The following is a 21,992-nucleotide window of genomic DNA, read 5'->3' on the forward strand; positions in this document are numbered from 1 at the left end:
GTACTAATATTATAAAGGGATACATTTTGTTTGTTTATATGTAGCGGAAAATTTTCGGGACTAAAGATCCATTCCAAAATTATTTTTCACTGATAGAAAGCTATATTTTTCCGGAGTGGAACGGGGTGTAAATTATATTTATATTATTTTCTTTATTAATAATTTACCCGTGCGAAGCCGAGACGGGTCGCTAGTAATAAATATTTTGATTTTAACACGACATACACTCGTACGAAATGGGCTTAGTCTGACTTTCATATTTGAAACAGATTCAGAAGAGAGGATTTACTTTTGATGGTAGCTATCTGTAAGCACGTCTGGGCACGTACCGGCTACTCATCAGATATTCTACCGCCAAACAGCAATACCCAATATTTTTGTGTGTGACAGGCACGAGGGACACACATAACATCTCAGCTCCCAAGGTTATTGCCTATGTAACGAACAATTAATATTTCTTACTGCACGTCCCTGTCGCCCGTTTGCTTGATATTATAAAAAAAGTTGCGAAGTACACTTCAAATCTTATTTCTGGGTTATTACTTTTACCTTTGAAAAGTTTTGCACTTATTTGGGAGACAATAGAAATTTCACCATTGTCTCCACGTCAGACTATCCAAGTATTTAAAAAAAAAACTATGCAATTTTTTGTGTTCCGTTTCATTCGTTCCCCAGGTGATGTCAGGACAGTTCCCGACAGCAGGACGACTTTTTTTCAGTGCCATCGATTTTTCCACGGAGCTCATTTAGTCGCGGTTCATTGGCTGGAACACTTGACACTTTGCTAAACATTTTCGTCGAATAACCTCATTTAGGCTTCACATACATTGAAGACAAAATATTTCTTTGCCACTAACGATATCTTTTCAAATATAGTCTAGTGATATATTTATTTCTATTTACAAATGTGTTGTTAATAAAAAGTTACTAAAAAGATTCATTTGATCGTCGAAACAAAGAGAAAATTATTTTATTGACTTATCAACGTTAAAACGATTTAAAACCATAATTAACGTAATTACAATTTATATTCGGTAATTAACCGTTATTTATGTCATTACATTGCTTTTAATTTAAATAGTGACGTACTTTAATCAAGAAACTAAAATATTATATCACAGAACTCTACTAGTTTTATTATAGAATTCAATACAATTGTATATTATTACCAATAAATCGTGATAAAATTAAACGATTTAAGAGTCGTCTAGCGATGTGAAAATCGCAGGTTCAGTCCTAACTCTAAGACATTTTTTTTTATTTTACGCTTAATTGAGTTGTACGCCGATATGAACGCCAGTACAAGGTTGTACTTGTTCACACATCACACAGCTCATTAAAAAGATAGGCCTTTACAAAATGGCGACGCGTCAAAATGTTCCCGCCATTTCGCTATTCAATGCACTATAATTTACATTATCTAATGTTTGACCCTGACCCTAGAATTTGCGCTAAAATAAACGAAACCGTATAAAAAAGGTAAATCGACGATTATTCTGCGGATCCTAAAGTCGATGGTGTACTTTAAGACCAGATCAAGGGTCTGGATGATGAAGGAACTGGTCATAAATTCAGGGTTCGCTTTCAATCGACCTTCATTTTACATAGGTCTGTATTCAATCTCCGGTTTAACATATTTACAGCTACAGCAAGTTTATATTTACCTAAAAGAAATTATGGTATATATTTATCGTACGCGTGCGTATACATAAGTCTTTGAATACTTATCGTTAGTCTGTTACTGTGACAACGTTTCTAAATAGTTTCGGTCTCAGCACGAAACATATGAAACACAAAGGTTATACCACTTTGTCGAAATTAATTTAAATTAACATACATTTTTTACATTAACAGCCTGTAAATTTCCCACTGCTGGGCTAAGGCCTCCTCTCCTTTTGAGGAGAAGATTTTGGAGCATATTCCACCACGCCGCTCCAATGCGGGTTGGTGGAATACACATGTGGCAGAATTTCGTTAAAATTACACACATGCAGGTTTCCTCACGATGTTTTTCTTCACCGCCGAGCACGAGATGAATTATAAGCACAAATTAAGCACATGAAAATTCAGTGGTGCTTGCCTGGGTTTGAACATCTGTTAAGATGCACGCGTTCTAACCACTGGTCCATCTCGGCTCAAATTTTAAATTAACATTTAGAACTAAATTAAAATGTCATAAAAATCCAATTACATTGATAGACCCGACTCGGGATAATCAGCTTATTTGTTAACAATTAATTTATATGATTATATTTTTTGATACGAGACAATTGCAATCGTTTCATAACCAAGGCTCGGTTACATTTAAATAGTTTACTTCAGCACAACTATTAAACCGATTTCCGTCTATTCATTACAGGTCTACCGTAACTAAAGGAACTCGACTCATAAATCAGTCCAATGTCACGATCGATTATATTACTAGTATCTAGGCTAAACTAGTTTAAAGTCGAGAAGCCAACAATGCTACAAAATCGTTAGTATGACGGACGCTTACAAAACTATTTCGTAGTATTTGAATACAAGTTATTTTATGAAATTACCTTTACATGCCTATAAGTTTTTCCATTAAAATCATTGAACAAAACAAATTATGTAGTTCTCGAGTTTGGTGTCGAATTGTCAACGTAATATCTCATATTTTATATCTCAGACAATGCCAATGTCTAAAGCCGATGATGATCACCGATTCGACCGGTATACCTATCTATATTAAATAAAAAAAAAAAAAACCGTATATCAATTTTGAACCGCTTATTTTATACCTAAGTGGTAATACACACATACATGATTAAATATCGCACCTTGACAGTGTAGAGCTTAAACCAACTCCAGCTTGACGTAAATATTAAACTTGTTAAGTATATCGACGTGCTCGGATTTGAATGCCAATCCATTTACGTATTGACCCGTACCTAATCCCGCGACGTATACGTACGACTATCGAAAATGACGTTGTCTAAACAATATATAATTATTTTATGTGTGTGTATAATTTAATCATTACTAAATAGTTAATACAGCATAATAAATAAACAGACTCACTTCGAATTTGTAATTTTATTAAAATTATATTTAATTTTGTTGATTGTCTAACTATAAACATTTTGGTGTATTTATATTAAAATATATCTTTATTTACATAAGAATTCATAAAATAAGTCCCTAAATTGTATATATTTAGTAATATGAATTAAAATATTTACTGTATAAATCTTGACCGCGTGGAATGGTGGCAATAATGATATTAGCATTTCCCCGTTGAAAGGCAATTCCGATCCTCTGGACAAAAAACGAACCAGCCCTGTCATCAGTGGAGGCAAGGCGAGGTGTTATACTTTTAATGAAGCTAAATACAATATCAATATTTATATACCTAATTCTAAAATCCGTCCGGTTTTTTGACATGATTCTTATAAAGATAATTAATATATTTAGCGGATGTCATACAAGTTCAACCTTCCCAAATGAAATTAAACAAACCGATTGTGGACATAATAAGTAAGTAAAATAGATAAATCTTCTTCTTTAATTGTTCTCCTTGTAAACAGGTCTTCAGGTCTTCAGGTCTTTCCATAATTTAAATTCATAACAATTACAGCAAAAATTTTTTACTATGCTTAGTAAAAAAATTGGTCCTTCGAGCAGGATTTGATTTACATGGTAAGATCTTTTGAAATTTATAAACATAGAAACTTAAAAATAAATAAATGTAAAACACTAAAAAGTTATGAATCAATCAATTTTTAAAACAAATTACAATATCAAATTAAATAATAAAAAAAAAACAATAGTGTGCTATATCATAAATAAATATGGATATATTATGATTTAATTGAATTTATCCTATGAATATGAATTCGAAGGAAAACTCTTTATATCGTGTACACAATGATACTTTTGCACAGTGGTCACAGCAACTGGCTTCTGACTTAAAAACAACCTACATTAATGCCATTAAGCTTAAACTTTTTGTGCAAAAATCAAGCAAGATTAACTTCTTATTGAAAAGGATTTGCAATGTCCGCTCCCTGTAAATCTTCCTTCCACCCAACAAAGCTTAACACGCCACACCCCAGTATTAAGGGTATATATTAATTCCCCAATGCATTTATGTAAGCTCCGAAGTGCGTGAGCGGCGATTTTTCCCAATAAATAAGATCCGAAGATTTATACCGCTGAGTCCGGCGGATCGAACGATAACACGGTCCAAATAAATTCTCTACGTCATTGTTAGCGAGCATTATGCCTTGTTGATTTATTTACTTTTTGAAATAATACTTTTACTTGAAACCAATAGATTCGGTACAGTAATGATCATTACGTATGTTACAGTCAAACAAAATAGCGTGATTTAATTTGAAGCTACCACCGTTTCCGACAGTAGATTCTACTGTGAAGAACCGACAAGAAACTCAGTAGTTACTCGTTTCCATAATTTTAATTACAGAGTCAGTAAAGTAAAGTACAATTAACGAAATTGATAAATACTGAGTCCACGCTTTTTTTTCTTTAGTATAATATTGTTTTGAGTAATACCTTATTTATCGATATTTTTTGACAAGAGCTTTAAATTTTTAATAGATCGAGTTTAAAAAAGCTGTGAAACGTTACTATAGGAACGAATAACGTGCCCAGGAAGGATATGACTTGACTTTGCGAAGTCGAAAACTAGGTATTATTAGTTTACCTTTCCTCCTCGTGTCTATACAATAATGTCACCATTTTTTTCAAAAATATCTTATTGTGAATATACATAATATTTTTTTAAAAATATTGTGACTGTAAATATACCCACTTTATTAAAAACATCCCGAAGAGAGTCCGAGCGCCAAGAGTATCAACAGACCGGACAGCTCATTTGTATTTTTTCAATATATATAGCCTTACCCTGATGCAACATGCTGTAAGACATAATTCTATGAGGTAAACAAAGTATACTAAACGAGCAGTATCAACATTAGTCAATTATCTAACTTTCCTAACCGCATATACTACGGAGCTGAGTCTCCCGTCAGGGACGATAAATAGTCTAAGAGCCAGTGTTCCGCAGACTTACAGTATAGTAGCATACTCATACTAATGCCAGGTATATTGTTTCACCTGCCGTTGGGCAAATGTGCCGAGGGGGAGGTTCACTATTCCCATCGAGGGTTCCTTTGAACGTGTCAATGAGTCGAAAAGTTTAAAAATTGACTTTCAAAACGTAATCGCAGCATGTCTGCTGTTTTTATATCTTAAAATATAAAAGAAAAAATATAGAAAAATTTAATGGCAGACACTTATTCCCGTTCCTACTATATTTTATATAATTTCATAGCTGCTTAAATTTTATACAAATTTGCGTTATTTGAGCAAAACTTAAATTTATATATAATATTTATATTATTATTAAATACATATATTTACAAAAGCAGACACATAGGGCGGTTGTAAGATGCAGGCAGACCACAAAGTAGTTTCTTAGTCGTGCTAATTAAGGTGCATTATTTTGATTCTCACACTCTTAATTTCGCAGGGCTAGGACTTTGTTCCCTTTATCAAAAAGTACTAACCCCATTTGAAATACAATATTATAATTACAATTACAAAGAATTATCATTTAGCATCGGGTCTATTTTTTATGTTACACCTGGGTACACTGAGAGTTTAAATAAGGACCAGTCCAGATTCTCGACCGACGATCTCGTTAATAACGTTAAAGACAAGTTCAGAGGACATTAAAGCGACGGATTTTGTAACAAATAAAGCTAACAAGATTAATATATCCTTACTTACGTTCTTTATGTAAATATAACACATTATCTTGAGCCAGGCGTTAACCAAAACATGCACTTAAAAAATTACGCGACTTTGTTGGACGTGTTAGATATACTGCGGTTTAATTCTTAAGCCTGTTTTTTTATGAAAATAAAAACATTTGAAAAGGCGTGGCGTTATTTAAATGACTAAGTATAAAAAGTCAGCTATTTTAGATATGGTTTTATTAAAAATATACAAGTACATATGTTTTAATTGCATTTTTTTTTTTCATAAGTGGACTGGCAAATTATCCTAATGGTAAGTAGTCACCACTGCCAATAGATACTGAACCACCAACCTTGGGAGATAAGATGTGTCTTATGCCTGTAGTTACACTGACTCACTCACCCTTCAAACGGGAACGCACCAATATTAAATATCGATCTTTGCTGCAAAAATATACATATATTAGTGGGTGGTACCGATCTAGACAAACAAAGGCCTACCGCCAAGGAAAAAAGTAGAATTTACAAAGACCTACTGTAACCCTGGTGGTTCATAGAAAAATAACAGTAAACAGCGTGCAGAGGCCGCTTGTTTAATACGGCTTAAGACGGGGCGGAGTATACGCTACGCTTTTCATCACATCGTAAGGAAATCTGCATATTGGATGAAATTCTACCACGTCTGTAACTACTAATGGAGCAGTGTGTTGGAATAAGTTTCAATCCTTTTCCATAAGACTAGAAAACTTTACCCAGGTCTGAAAACATTTACCCTTTTCCGAGACAGTAGATGTTTATAAACGTACTAAGGGAGTACTTTGTGGAGCTTAGTAGTTTAGTTAATAGAGCTAGAAATAAATTCTGATATACAAGCGACACATTCAACAGAACAGCATCACATTTATCTGTCGAGTTGTTCGGTCCGCACAATGGTCCCTCACAATGTAGTGTTCAGTTTGGTCAACCGCTCTTTGTGATTGCACACAATATACGATGTAGTTTTATATAAACCTGTATTTTTAATCAATGACAAAAGAATAATATATTTTTAAAATTATTGTATTCTATATTTTAGTTCTCGAATTTTTATTTCTTATACACTTTTGATTTATCGCAACTTCTCGTCGCAATAATATAAATATTTTAAACATTTGTTATAACTACATGTACAGCCTGTAAATTTTTCACTGTTGAGTTAAGGCCTCCTCTCCTTTTGAGGAGAAGGTTAGGAGCATATTCCACCACGCTTCTCCAATGCGGATTGGTGGAATCACATGTGGCAGAATTTCTTTGAAATTAGACACATGCAGGTTTCTCATGATATTTTCTTTCATCACCCAGTACGAGATGAATTATAAACATAAATTACATACAAAATCAGTGGTGCTTGCCTGGTTTGAACCCGCAATCATCAGTTAAAAAGTACGCGTTCTAACTACTGGGCCATCTCGGCTCATTCGTTATAATAATCGCACTGAATGTGTATATTATCTGGTAGTAACGGAAAGCGCCTCTTTTTATCTTTTATAACCAGTATTATAATTTTTTTTATAGATTACTAACACTTAAGTATTTATTTTAAAATTCTAATAATTACCCCTCGATTCTCTATAAAATGTCAAATGAATTTTCTGTCACTAGCCACAGATTAAACACATATCCTTTGATTATTTATATATCTAAATTGAGTGACGCACTATAAAAACAAACAAACTTTATGATCTTAGTGTGCATGAAATTTTTTCAACTCGTTTTCAGCTTTGACAGTCTCTCTAGTATAAATAATCTAAGCACATATATATGTCATAGAAAATATATCTTTTACATAGTAAAACTAAAGAAATCTTTTTGCTATCATTGTTCGTTATGTTATATTCAAAACAATGTCTAAATATTTGTTTTTAAAGCATCAAACTAGTTACATCTAATATATGTTAAATATATGTTAAATACCTTATTTTAAATTATGAAATCGATGCATGGTATTTCTAGATATTGTAATTTCGCCGATAATGGCAATAATTAACGTGTATTCAGTTACTAATGTATAAGATTTGTGTCGGCCATGTTGTGTTAATTTTGCCGCGCTACCGGATTGTCAGTTTGACGTATTGGGTGCGTTCTGAAATAAGGAAATATTAATATACAGTATAATTTATCACTGCCACTTAAAGGAAAACTCTAGAAGTAAAATATGTGTTTCTCTATTAAGTCATACATCATACACTAATAAGAGACATATATTATTTATGAGCAGTATGCATTTGTTGTATTTCGTAAAATAGAAAAACATTTTTTGCTTTGAAGTTCCAAAAAAACTTGTAACATTCCTCATTTTAATTGAAATCTCTCGATTCGTCGGGACAAAATTTATTTCTTATCATAAAAGTATACGAGGCTATAAATGTGATATTTAATTACGATTTCGCTTCATATAAGCCGAGATGATCTCAATCTGGACGCTCGAACAACTTTAGCGGTTAATTTAAGTATTTTGAAATGACTTTTGTAAGTACGGTACAGATGACGAACAATTCTAGGTAATGAATACGAAAACCTGGTCTTTGCTTTTAGAGCAGTCTGTATAAGTGTTATGTTATAATAATTAGAGTGATTCTGCTTGATAGTAATAGTATAGTCATATATAAGAGTAATAGTTGATGTCACTATATACAGAGTTATTGGTAATTCGACGTATTTCCGTTAGGAGGTGATAGGGGTGACTATTTGCGACAATTTTAACCCCATATGCATATTGCAAAAGTGAACCATTTTGGATTTATCGCGTTTTTAGATTTTTCAAAATAAGTCAAAAATTTATTTTAAAAAAAAATATCATTTAAAATCTATTTATTTTCTTCTGATTCTCTTAACTTAGCTACTGAACTGTTTATGTATCTAAATTTTATTTTAAATTTGCATTAAGTATGTAAGCTAAGTAAATAAGTTAGTTTTTTTACATTGGATATTATTTTAAATCAATTTTGTGGGAATTTTAAAGAGCGACCTTTAGTATGAATACGAATTTCCACCAGCGTCCTTTCTGATCATTTTATTTCGGTTGCTTTGATATAAATTCCTAGTTTTTATACATTTTCGGAAAGCTAAGTAAACGATTATGTTTTTAAAATAATCTTCAGAACAAGTTTAATAATGTTTTTTTTTTGTTTTTCAGGCATACTAGAGAGAAAAAGAAATTGAAATAATATCGTTTTCCGTCTCGCATTTTTAAATTTGGACCGATAATTATTGTTTAAATATTGAAAAATATCCAGTGTTTAATAGTTTTTATAAATTAGAAGAAAAAAAAAGATTTTAATTGATACTTTTTTTTTAATAAATTTTTGAAGTTGCATTTTTGACTTATTTTGAATAATCTAAAAAACGCAATAACTCAAATAGGTTCACTTTTTCATTATGCATATGGGGGTTAAATTATCGCAAATAGTCATCCCCTATCACCTCCTAACGGGAATACATCGAATTACCAATAACCCTGTATATAATATCTAAATTGCTGCTTAAGTTTGAATAAAAAAGTAACAGCCTGTAAATGCCCCACAGCAGGACTTAGGTCTCCTGCCCTTTGACGAGAAGATTTGGTGGTGATTCCACCACATTCACCCATTTTTGTCTGATACAGATGTGGTAGATTTTCATTTGGGACAAACACATTTCTTCCATGGCGATGGAGCACTGTGATGGTACACGGTACTCGGTGGAGCACGAGATAAATTATAAACAATTCACAAGGTAGATATTAAAGTACATAAGTATGTACGTACACGAGGCTTTGAGTACTTTAAAATTAAAATTAAATAAATAAATAAATATAAACAATGATATAAATAGTGATGGTACAGGTTAATAGGTGTTTAAAAAAAAATTAAAAATAAACCTTGGTAACCATACAAAACTCTGGTAAACATCGTTGATAATTTTTCCCCTGTCATTTTACTCATGCATAAAAATATTTTTTATTCGTTTAGAAAATTTGGAGATTAACACAATGCTTTAAAGATACGTTAGATTATTAATATTTATCTACGTAGAGTGTTGCACTATAAAAGAACTAAAACAAAAGAGTCAAATTTATGATCTTGGTTGCGTGACAGCTACGCTTGAGACTCGCCAAACGTCATCCAACTTTACTAGTGTCCTTAATTGCCAACTTTTTTCGACGTGTTCTTAACTTCGACTGTATAGAAATATAAATAACCATCGTTTTTACGTCTAACAACACCGATCTTTAACTGTATTATCTAATTAATATGCCCCAAATACTGGTATTCAGCGTCCAAATTGAAGTTCGAAACTGAATTTAGATGTTTTTTTTTTTAAATATTCAAACATGTTTATCAGAGCTTGTCAACCAAAAAGTTCTTACGTAACAAATAATTATTGAAATAAAATAACTTAAATGTAATCAAAATAAGTCATGACGTAGAGTCGTGTCGTCACATAATTAGATGTTCTGTTCACGCCCGTGCATGTCTTAGCTTAAAGAAACTTAGAAGATAATTTATTTAGGAGTTTTAATGTGTATTATAAACTATGTTAAAATAACGATATCAGTGTAAAGCGTGGGCGTTAAATTGTATAAAATTAATAAGTTTTCAAGGTGTTGGCTTTCATCGGATATTTTAGCTGCAAACAGCAATGCTTAGGATTATTGTGTTCCGGTGTTTTAAGGTTGAGTAAGCCAGTACAACAGGCACCAGCGACATAACATCTTAGTTCCCAAGGTTGGTGGTGAGTTGGCGATGTAAGAAATGGTTAGTATTTCTGACAACAAGGATATCTAAAAAAGACCTCGTAAATGTCTCACTGCTAGGCACTGGTCTCCTCACTCTCACTTACTCTTAAAGATAATATTTGGAGCTCATTCATTTGATAGAATCTGTACTGATATTATAAATGCTAAAGTAAGTCTGTCTGGCTGCTCTTTCACTGCTAAACAACTGTACTGAATTTAATAAAATTTGTGAATCAAATGGCTTGAATTCCAAGGTAGGAGTTCAAGCCTACTAGCATAGACTACTTTTTTTGTTTAATACCTAACGATCTAAACTAAATCGCGAGCGAAACCGCGGGCGGCAACTAATGTTATACAATTAAAAGTTCTATAAATAATGTCAGTCTTCCGTAATTCAATTAGGCTGTAAAAGCATTAAAATTTCATATCTTTGTCAGTATTGTTTTTAATTAAACAAGCGTTTGACCCTGCCTACAATTTCCTGCTATTTTCGAGCTCGAATTACTCGAATATGTATACATTTATTTTGTTTTTTGAGCTTTCAAAGCTCAAAAGATGATTTTTAGTGCATTTACAAACGTTTTAAAAAAAAATAATGAATAAAACTTTGATACGAATAGATATTCAAATATATTTGTGGGATTCCCTTGCGTAAACATGCTGATAGCATCGCATATCCACAGAACGTCCCTTAAAATCTGTGCAGGTGCTGGAGCTACTCAAATACTAAAGCACACTGTGAGCCTATGAGTATCAATTTGCGGGGTTAGGTATTGAAGCATTAGGTCCGTGGTCACCACATATTAAGACAGTCATAAAAGACATTTCTCCAAACTTCTGGTGTCCCAAGAGAGACGCTTACCTAGCTCAAAGACTGAGCCTTGCATTCAAATATTTCGTAACCAGGTTTCTTGTCATCTCTTACGTCAGTGTTTATAAAACAACACGAGAAAACGTTTTGGTATTAAAGAAAAACATTATAAATGTTACGAACATTTCCGATTATATTTACAAAAGCACGTAAATAAACATAATCACCGGATCATAACTCAAGTAAAACGTAACGCGCTTGTTAAATATGGCTTACGATAATAATGGGCTATTATTTTAAACACTTGTATTTTTTCAACTTCATTCTTAATTAGAGGGAAAGAGATGGAAGATCTCGAACGGGAGGCTAATTTAATTTTATATAACATTAGCTACCCGACCCGGCTTTGCATGAATTGAATGAGGGGCCACATTAAACGTTTATATAATACTACATATTCTATTGGTCGGTACACTTCGGACATCTTCAAAATTATTTATCATACTTCAGACAATTTACAACAAAATGTAATAAATTATCTATTTAAACCTTCCTCGTTAATTAATCCACAAAATTCGTGAAAACTATGCGAAAATCCGTTAAGTAGTTTTTGAGGTCGCGTTCAGAACGTCAGACAGAAGGCGCTGGAGGAACCTTGTTTTATAATATGGAGTGATAACAGCCTGTAAAGGCCCCACTGCTGGGCTAAAGCCAACTCGCCAAGATATTTATACATTGAATTATTTTAACTAGTAATCAGTCCAGGTGAATCTGGGTACTATACACAACGTTAATTATGACAGACACAAAAATAATTAAGTATTAAATACTGCGATGATGTTTTTTTATATATAGACTTGATAGGTGTATTAGAAAATGATCCACCTGGTTGGAAGTAGTCATCATCGTCTACAGATATTGGTGCTGTAACAAATATGAACCATTTCTCACAGCACCCACCTTCCTAATCTAAAAGTGAATGTAATTATACTGACTCAGTCAGCCTTTAAACTGGAATTCTGCAATTCTAAGTATTACTGTTTAGCGGTAGAGTATGAGTGGATGTAAATACTCAGATAGGCTTGCTCAAAAGTTTGACGACCAAGTTAAGTAGTGCTCAGTAGTTGATTTAGTAGTGTAATCATAAAAATACCTTTCGATTACGGATTTCGATAATGACAGTCTCAAGATAGAGACTTGTCCAAATTACATATTTTAGTGCGGAGTTATGTACGCAAACACAAACTTTCATAACCTGATATTATCATGCAGAACAAATGACTCGACGTGCTGTTCAAAAAGCAGGTGTGTTTATTGACTCGACTCAAGCTTTAAACTTAGGACCACGGAATGAGCGACTTCACAAGCCAGCCAGTATACCGACGAGGTAGTTATTACCATTAGGTGTACGTTGGATTTTCCATTTTATGAGTATATGAGTAATGACTTTTGTAAATATTTCAGAAAAATAATAATTAAATTGTACCTATGGAAGATTTTTCGCCTTTTTATTTACAAATTATAGAGCTACAATTTATTAGTTTTAATGCGCTTACTTTTGGATCTACCAGTCAGATTTGAAATCGTTCGTTTGATGGTCCATTTATTAGGAAAAGTGACATCCGCTACTAACCACGAAGTCGTACTGTAAAGTTTAATACCTTAAGCTAGTTTATATAATACTGAATTTCTAATTTAAAACCGAGATGATCAAATTTAGACGAAATTTGCACATTTTGGATGAATATCTGATCAGGTATCCACCAACCCACCTCGGAACAGCATCGTGGGCTAAGCCTCTAGCCTTCTAACCTCAAATTAAATTATGCCTTAACAGCAGTGGAACACTTACAGACTTTTATATTTACAATCATATTTTCAGACGTTTTTAAGTGAGGACTTCACTCAAAATATACCCCGAACCTTATAATTTAAGTAAATAAAAAGTTTCTATATATTAAAAAAAAACTACGCGAGAAAACGAGACATTAATCTTTACTGCGGGAATACGCGGACGGCGTATTCCCTGAAGCAAATGTGTGGATATGAAAGTCTGTAACACCAGTTTCTTATCTACACGACCCTGCTTTACTGCGTTACGATGGTAATGTCGACATAAAGCGCGACTTGATGAAGACGCTAATTAGATATTAGGAGCAACCTAAAGTCGCATCGATGGGCAATTTATCTTTGATAATATTTTTATCATTGAACAAAATGTCTATAACGACTCTGAATTTCCATTCGGTGATAATTTTCCGTTTATTTACAATATATGTCTATGTATACATAGTATTATGTACTAACTATAATAATATTGTTCTACTTCACTTGGTGGCAGGGCTTCGTCCAAGCCTGTCTGCGTAGGTATCACTCATCACATATTCTATGACCAAACAGCAATACTGTGTATTAATGTATTCCGATTTGAGTGAGCCAGTACAGGCTCAAGTGACATATCTTGGTTCCCAATGTTGGTGGCCACCATACCATCATATTGGCCCATTGACCAGTCTGCTTACATATGAGATAAAAAATCCGGTTTGAAATAAAAGTGAGGAGTGAGCCGAATCAATGTAATCAATCAGTGAAATCATAATAACATTTCAGTTCCCCTGACTAGCGGTGTATTGATAGCGGTATTAATTAATCAGGGACAATGATTGTGACCCAAAAGCTCAGCTCTCGTTTAAAAAAAAAAAAACATTAACCTTTCGCATTTGTTGTATTACTAAGATACTTTTATTTACATAAGAATTATTAACATTAATTCCTTAAATATATACAAATATGAATTAAAAATAGTTACTGCATAAATCTTGACTGCGTGTAATGGTGGCAAGAATGCTAGCAGCATTTCTCTGTTGAATCTCAAATCAAATTTATTAAGATTGGAAATATAATTAAGTACAATTTTATACGTTTTCGTCAACTAACCTATATTTAACTGTTAGAGCTGAGCTAATAGCCGAAATACTCTAATGGTTGGAACACGTGGATTAATAATCGAAGGGTTCAAGGCCGGACAAGAAACACTGACTTTTCATGTGCTTAATTTTGTTTATAACACATTTCGAACGAAGAAAAACGTCAATGGATTAATGTCTCGAAAATGCCAAACGTATATTCATTTATCATCCAAGACGCGCTAAAGAAGCGTGGTGAACTATGCTCTGTAACATTCTCCTAAACGGAACCAGGCCTTGAACTAGCTCTAAAACATTTTCAGGCTATTCATCTGTTACACACGTCATGATTTAATTGAAACAAAATAGAACATAACGAACTGAAATCCGACTGATAGGGCTAACAAACCCTGAACGACACACGAGGGAGTCGCGTCGTTAATCCTGGGCGGCACAACGTTATAAAAACCGCTGTATTTACAAATACATAATGGCCTATGTACGAAAATACCGTTGCAATATCAACTTTATTTCAACGGAATAAGACATAGAAGCAATTTCCATATGTGTTTTATATAGAACTTTAAAAGTTTAAAGTAATTTAATTAATTTTTCGCCATTCTAGACACTATTCAAAAGAAACAAAAACGATACACGATATTTATACAGCGTGTTGTTAAAAGTTATACTTGCCCCGTTACTTACCTCGTTGCCGAGATACGAAAACGACTTAGTCTATACTTTAAATGCGAAAATAACTCTATCTGTCTGTTGGTCTTTCATGAACAAGCCACAGAACCGAATTTGATGATATTTGCAAGAAGCAAGTTTGCAAGCAACTCCAAGGAAGGATTTACTTATTTTCCCTAACACCTTACGACCAACCACCAAAACGCGAGTGACGCCGAGGGCTACAACTAGTTTAGTACATCTAAAGTATAATATAATAGCTAGGTAGTTGTGTTTTATTAAATTACAACACCACTTTTAGATATTGTCAAGGTTGGAATAGAAGACAAGGCTAGAACAGATTAGTTGGAAAATTCTTAGCTAATAAATCGATAAAGATTTAACGGCCCCATGACCATATTATACACCCAGCTCATTTATATAGCAACAATATGTATCCTATGATTACAAAAACATATAATTATACATGGTATTTTGTATATAATTAAATCGTATCGCTTTGTTAATGAAAATTATTGAGTTATTGGTTTTAATAATGTAATCTAAAATATTAAGAGACTTACATAACTATGTATTAAATTATTTAGTAAATAGAGTAACTAATGAGTTTGTTGAAATATTTTTTTGGTAATTTATCTTTTCTATATCTAATTAATATCACTATACAGTGAATTATTCTAAGATAAAAAAACCTTATTGTTTAAAATATTGAAGTAATTTAAAAACAGATCGGTATTCTGTCACGACTATATTTCGATACCAATAATATTAACAAAAATTGTAGTTTTCCACGATAACATTCTTTCATATTAGAACGTTTTCCGTCGGTAAACAAAAATTGGACACAATAATATAATTACATACATTACATAAACAAATTAAACCATTTGGATAACTCCTTTAACAATAGCATACATTTTTTCCATGTTAAATGTAAAATACTCACCAAATTTTCGGTCCTAACAGTAACGCACTCATTCACTAGCCTTCGAGACATTTTTTTTTTAAATACCTCCTTCGCATTTTCCCGATTTCATAAAACGTAATCATCATATATTCGCTCGAAATTCAAACATTAAATTAAAAAAAAACAATCCATCACGACCAAGGCCTCATTATAACAGCTTTATATTACTTATTATTCACAATCGTCTATTATAATAGACGCATTTAAAGTATATTAAAATCAGATGACATAGCGAATGCACAAATACACTTATAAAATGCCAACGAAAATCACGTGTGGACGCTGCACTTAACCAATCATAACTAACGCAAAAGTTCTACATTAACAAAAAGAAAATCCCTTTTCGCGCCAAAACCACGACTCCTGCATTCTGTTACGGATAATAAGGTGAACGAAGCCTGCGTTTTAACGCTTTGATCTTTTGATAAACTCTTCAGTTTAAACTGGTAGACAAGAATCTGGGTCGAAGTTTATTTTGTAAAATGACACAATTTCTTTGCTACGACTATTAACGCACATTAGTTTATTGCATTTAAATTGTACAAATGTGTATATGTGGTATCGTATTTATTACAATGATTATATTACAATGAGGCAAATACTCAATCATTAATCACCCTTCGGTATCTATGTTACTTGAACGCACCTGAAGAGAAAGCGCGCGAAGCTCATCTGTCAAATTCGATGACACCCAACTTTGCCGCCAAAACGCTCCATTCAATAGAAACCATTCACACGATAGCATTGTTCTTGGCACAAATCACTAAAGTACGACCATAGAGCTAGGTTTTTTATAAGGTCAATACAGTTATGTTTTTAATTGTTAAAAGGTTTTTAATCGTGTCACGTTCCGGCAGCGCATAGTCGACTAGCGCGCGAAATGTTGTAGGGTGAACTGGGCGTTTGTCGCCGCGAATTCTTGTGTTCAGTTTTTCTTGAATCGAATCATATCAGTGGACAGTAGGTCACGCTATTTATAACCAATCGTATCGGCTTTTTAATTTTCACGTTTTATTGTTTTCAGCGAGTTATTTTTATGATACAATCTCTTATATAGTTTATTAGTAATAAAATCTTTCGATCTATGATAGTGAAATATAATAGTGTCAGGAACATTTATAGAACTATTAAGCTTTATTATTATTTTGCTGTTAAAAATATTCTATGGCTGTAACCGAAAGAAAAATTTTGCATTGCAAATAATTCGATGACACGAATAAAAAATTAACATGCGTAATTTTATATAAACACTCATCATATACACTAGAAATATTAAAAGAAAAAACTGATTACTCTTAATGACGTTATAGAATTATTTAAAAAAAATATATAATAACTCATTTTGCAATCAAACACATGTTACAGATACATTAAAAACTGTAATCAAATAAATCATAACGAGCGAGGAATAACGAATGTATCAAGAGATTGATTACTCTGTAATGTAATAAAAACTGAATTTATATTTATTGAATTATCATTCGCAATAAAAAAACTTTAAGATTTAAGTGTACGTTAATTTTTTTTTATTTGTTTAGGCAAATGTATAAATATGAAAGACGAGCGATAACTTTATAGCAGAGGAATTTCAGTATGTTTTTTACATTACAGGAACAGCGGATGTCTATCGTTTTACGATGGTAATATACATAATGATACGCAAACCCTCACGGCGGTACAGCCGCAGGGATTATTGGAACGATTATTCTTGAATTTTTTTATAATTTTTCGAGAAGAAACATATGCAACACTATGATGAATCATTTGAAGATGGAATATATGAAAAGGTTTTTGCATATTTTTGCACAGGATAAGATCTGAACGTTCTCTTCAAAACTCTTTTTTTTTTTTTTTTTTCTTTATAACATCCACGGGCTCACAGTTGCCCGTGCCTTTTTTTACATTTTATTTTTATAAATTGTGGCGTTATTTTATATTTTTACTGAACATAAGCAGATCTTCGCTGGACTTCAAACTTGTCGTCTTCTTGGAAGACGTGGGCCACACTGTCATTTTTTTTTTAATTTAAAATAATATATAAATAGTCCATAATAAATAATATATGATAATATATAAAAATACTATATATGGTGATTTTTTTTATTTTTTAATCCTAATTACTGCAATCCAGCGGGCCCTGCTACGTGCTCGATCAGAGAGAGCACAGCCTCGGCTACTCTGATGTCGCGTTTATGTATAGATGTCTTAAGGCTGTGCTCTAGGATGGTCTTCAAAACTCATTTTCTTTTGATACAGATTTCTGTTAATTTGAAACCAATCCGTAGTGGTTAATGTGACCTAATATAACTTATGACTAGTACTAGACAACGCCTCTCTTTAGTCTTATAATTTTCATATTACCTATGACCGCATATTTTAACGTACGGATATTAGAGATCAAGAATACTTCTATTTCTTCTATCACTATTGAAACTTATTCCTTATTTTAAATACATATGTTACATCAGGTATCAATCACATTTGCTAAATACTAGTCTCAATTTGTTTAAAACAAGTTAAAAAGTTTACTTCCGATCCCTTTAACTATTATTAACTATTATTTTACCTAATATGTCAATGTACTTCTCAACTATAGAGGCGGATAAATTAAAATATAGAATAGATTAATATTTTTAATCTGTATTAAATTGGTTTTATTTGACATATATATTTATGGCATTTATATTTGAATATGATTCCGGGCGTTTAGCTATCGGAGCTGAAAGTGCCATTTTCACACACTTGTATAGGTATTATTATAAATTAATTTACTTGTAAACACATATCACAAAAATATGTCAATTATACAATAATGAAATCTATTTATTGTAATAAAGATTGCTATTATATTATAGATTACTTGTTTGTGTAATTTTTTTTATATTTCACATTAGCAGCCTGTAAATTTCCCACTGCTGGGCTAAGGCCTCCTCTCCCTTTGCGGAGAAGTTTCGTGTTTGTGTCAATGAAGAGCATTATTTATACTACCACGAAACAAAATAAAAAATCAAAATATTCTATATATATGTAAGTAGGCTCATAAAGGCTCATAAAACATAGTATTACTATCAACAATACTGTTTTCTGTTTACAAGGTAAACCTGTTTTTTTATAAAAAATGTTTGTGTTTGAGATTAATCTTGGACACCGTTTGTCCGATTACCTAGTGAAAGTTAACACAATTTTTTTTTTATTTCCTTTCGAGGCAGATGAGCAAACAGATCACACGTAAGTAGGTAAGTGGCCACCGTCAGTTATGAGCGAAGGAAACATCAGAGCCGCTGTCTTTCGAAAAACAAATTATATTTTTTCATGTAAAATGTTTTTATTAGTACTTTCCTTATATTTTATCACCTGTGCCTGTGCGTTTATTTCAGTCACGCTATCACAGAGTATAAATCCATTACAGTACTGCCACAGCGGGCCTACCGCGCTACGCATTCGAATAAAAAGTTACTATCTTGGCATACTCCAAATATTAAATGGATTCCAAGATCTGAATTAAGTTCCACGGCTAAAGTTTTCGTATACATTTTAATGAAGTGGTCCAAATGTGTTATGGGTACAATGTTTTGTATTGCTTAATTTTATATTAAAATAGGTGGTCACTACTGACCGTAGAAATTGCCAAAGTAAGACATATTAACTACTCCCTACATTATCAAAACGCTATCAATCTTGGGTAGTAATATATTATGTCAGCAATAAAAATACCTATTTCCATTTGACTGTAGAATAAGTGATAAGTGGGCAATGGTTACCTACCACAAGGCACAAAGCCATATCACTAGTCCAACAAATATTTTAATATCTACCTAAGTTCACAACTTACATCTTTACATAAAATAGTATTTCATATGCAATGTACCCTTTTCTTTTGATTTAAAAAGCCACGTGACTACACATGTGGGTGGCCTATACACAGACAATCTTTCACCATTAAATTTATATAAACCAATCTGCCAAAATTTAAAACAGTCTAATTAATAAAATCAATATTAATCACGAAATAATCAAACATATTAGTGTCTTTTAGTCACAATTGAAAGCATATTAAATTCTTTTCACGGACATAAAGCTAAGCGAACGTGAGCGATAATCGAAACAGTTGAAAGGGTAGAAAGAAACAAAAAGCGCAGCGCACAGTTTACTCAAAGACAAAGGTATTTAAGGCGCTTTGCTGACATCGACGACAACTCTCTGAGAATGCTATCGGCGAGGCCAGCTATCCATCGAATGCTATGCGCTATATCAAATTTAATCATAAACTGACGATATTATAACATACAACAATATACAACATACAAAATATATTGTTGTATGTCAATTTCCTCCTAAATTGTCGAGCCGATTGATATTTATTTTTTAATTTGATTGTTGGATGGTTTAAATATATAACGTATATCTTTTCCAGTTTTATCAGCACGAAGTTGGGACGAGCAGCTTGTACTATATATTTTTAACGGTTATTTTAGTGCACAATTCTGGGATCATAATCAGACTGCATAGAAATGAATTAAAGTATCAAAAGCTTGCAAGGTGCGTGGAAGAATATAAACTACTACCTTCCTAGTACCAGGATACTTCTGAGAATTTCTCGGAAAACTTACTTGGTGGTTGGTAGATACAAGCCGGCCTGGATAGGTACCACCCACTTATCAGATATTCTACCGCCAAACAGCAATACTTAATTAATGTTATCAATGTATGTGCAGTAATTAGTTGTGTACCGGTTTGAGTGGTGAGTGAGCCGGTTTAGCTCTCAAGGGATATAACACGTTAGCTCATAATGTTGGAGCTCCCAAGGGATCGATTATAAATAAACTTGCCTTGCAAAAATATTCGTAATGAAAGATTATGAAACCTATCGCCAATGTAATAAGATAGAGAATTGAATAAACAATTACTGCGTTTTATGATATTTATAAATCAAAATAGCCAATTTGAGATAACATTTTTCGATTTAATTGATCGATATTTATTGTTACAACTTACTTAAACTAATTGGAGAATTATTCAAATGTCTTAAGACCTTTTCGTTTGATACGAGATAAAACTAACTACATATATTATCTATACATATAATAAAATTGGAGTGTCTGTTTGTAATATTAAAATAACCGCGCTTTACTAAATGCATATGTATGTATACACGGTACATATACCTAAATAACATTTTTTACATTTTTTTTCTGTCTGTCTGTCTGTTTGTTCCGGTTAATCTCTGGAACGGCTGGAACGATTTTGACGGGACTTTCACTGGCAGATAGCTCATGTAATAAGGAGTAACTTAAGCTACTTTTATTTTAGAATTATATGTAAAATAATAATAAAGTCACGCTTTGTTATTAAATTCAAACGCGCACGAAGTCGCGGGCACAGCTAGTAGTATAAAAATATATTCTATAAAAAATATTTGATAAAACATTTATGAATGATTGTCTCAGATACAATTCACGCCATACCTAAATCGAAGTTAAATACATTGAAGCGCAGTTTCGCTTCGCATTCAATGGACGGTCACCGTATCCGACTCCTTGATACCAACACGTCTTAAGCTACTACATTTTCTAGAATAAAATGTGGATCTTCCTTTGATGTAGCAAATTATTAAAATGTATTAAAAATGGTATACATAGTTTCTACGTAAACAATAGTCTTAGTGTTTACAAAAACACTAATAGACGTGTTGTACGGTATACTTATAATAATTATGTTGCCAGTAAATCGGTTTTATGAGATCAATGGCTTCAATGCCTTTGTCCTTCTTCAACTTTCAACTACAGACCGGCGAAACATCTTTGACACCCAGAAATCCAATCCACTCTCAGAAAACATGTCGAGGTATGTCCTACCTGATGATGCAGGATTTTCACATTTAATTTCGATGTTTTAAGAAAACATTGAATAGATATCTTCTACGCCAGGGCACACTGAACTACTGCCATACATTACTTTCAACCAGACATGATTACATAAGCCATAATTTATCAAATATTTAATAAATATATCTTACAGTTTCCAATATTGGGCACAGGCACACTTAAGCTCACAAACTACACTAACTGACTTAGCTACCCAATTTATTTATTTGCGTCGCATAATAGCTCACATA

At 32.6% G+C, this 21,992-nt stretch overlaps 1 protein-coding gene across 2 annotated transcripts in view; it reads right to left on the reverse strand.

The window, feature by feature from the left end:
- The window catches only part of Shakb (shaking B), a 131,034-nt gene extending 114,237 nt beyond the window's left edge, over positions 1-16,797 (reverse strand). The window contains exon 1 of one of the 2 annotated variants that reach the window (XM_026645295.2): positions 16,524-16,797. In XM_026645295.2, coding sequence (XP_026501080.1) covers positions 16,524-16,622 — 99 coding nt within the window. In that variant the 5' untranslated portion in view covers positions 16,623-16,797. The remainder of the gene's footprint in view (positions 1-16,523) is intronic. The other variant, XM_026645296.2, reaches the window with a different exon arrangement.
- Positions 16,798-21,992: the final 5,195 nt, after the last annotated feature.

Source organism: Vanessa tameamea, chromosome 5, assembly GCF_037043105.1.
Source record: "Vanessa tameamea isolate UH-Manoa-2023 chromosome 5, ilVanTame1 primary haplotype, whole genome shotgun sequence".
Lineage (NCBI taxonomy): Eukaryota > Metazoa > Arthropoda > Insecta > Lepidoptera > Nymphalidae > Vanessa > Vanessa tameamea.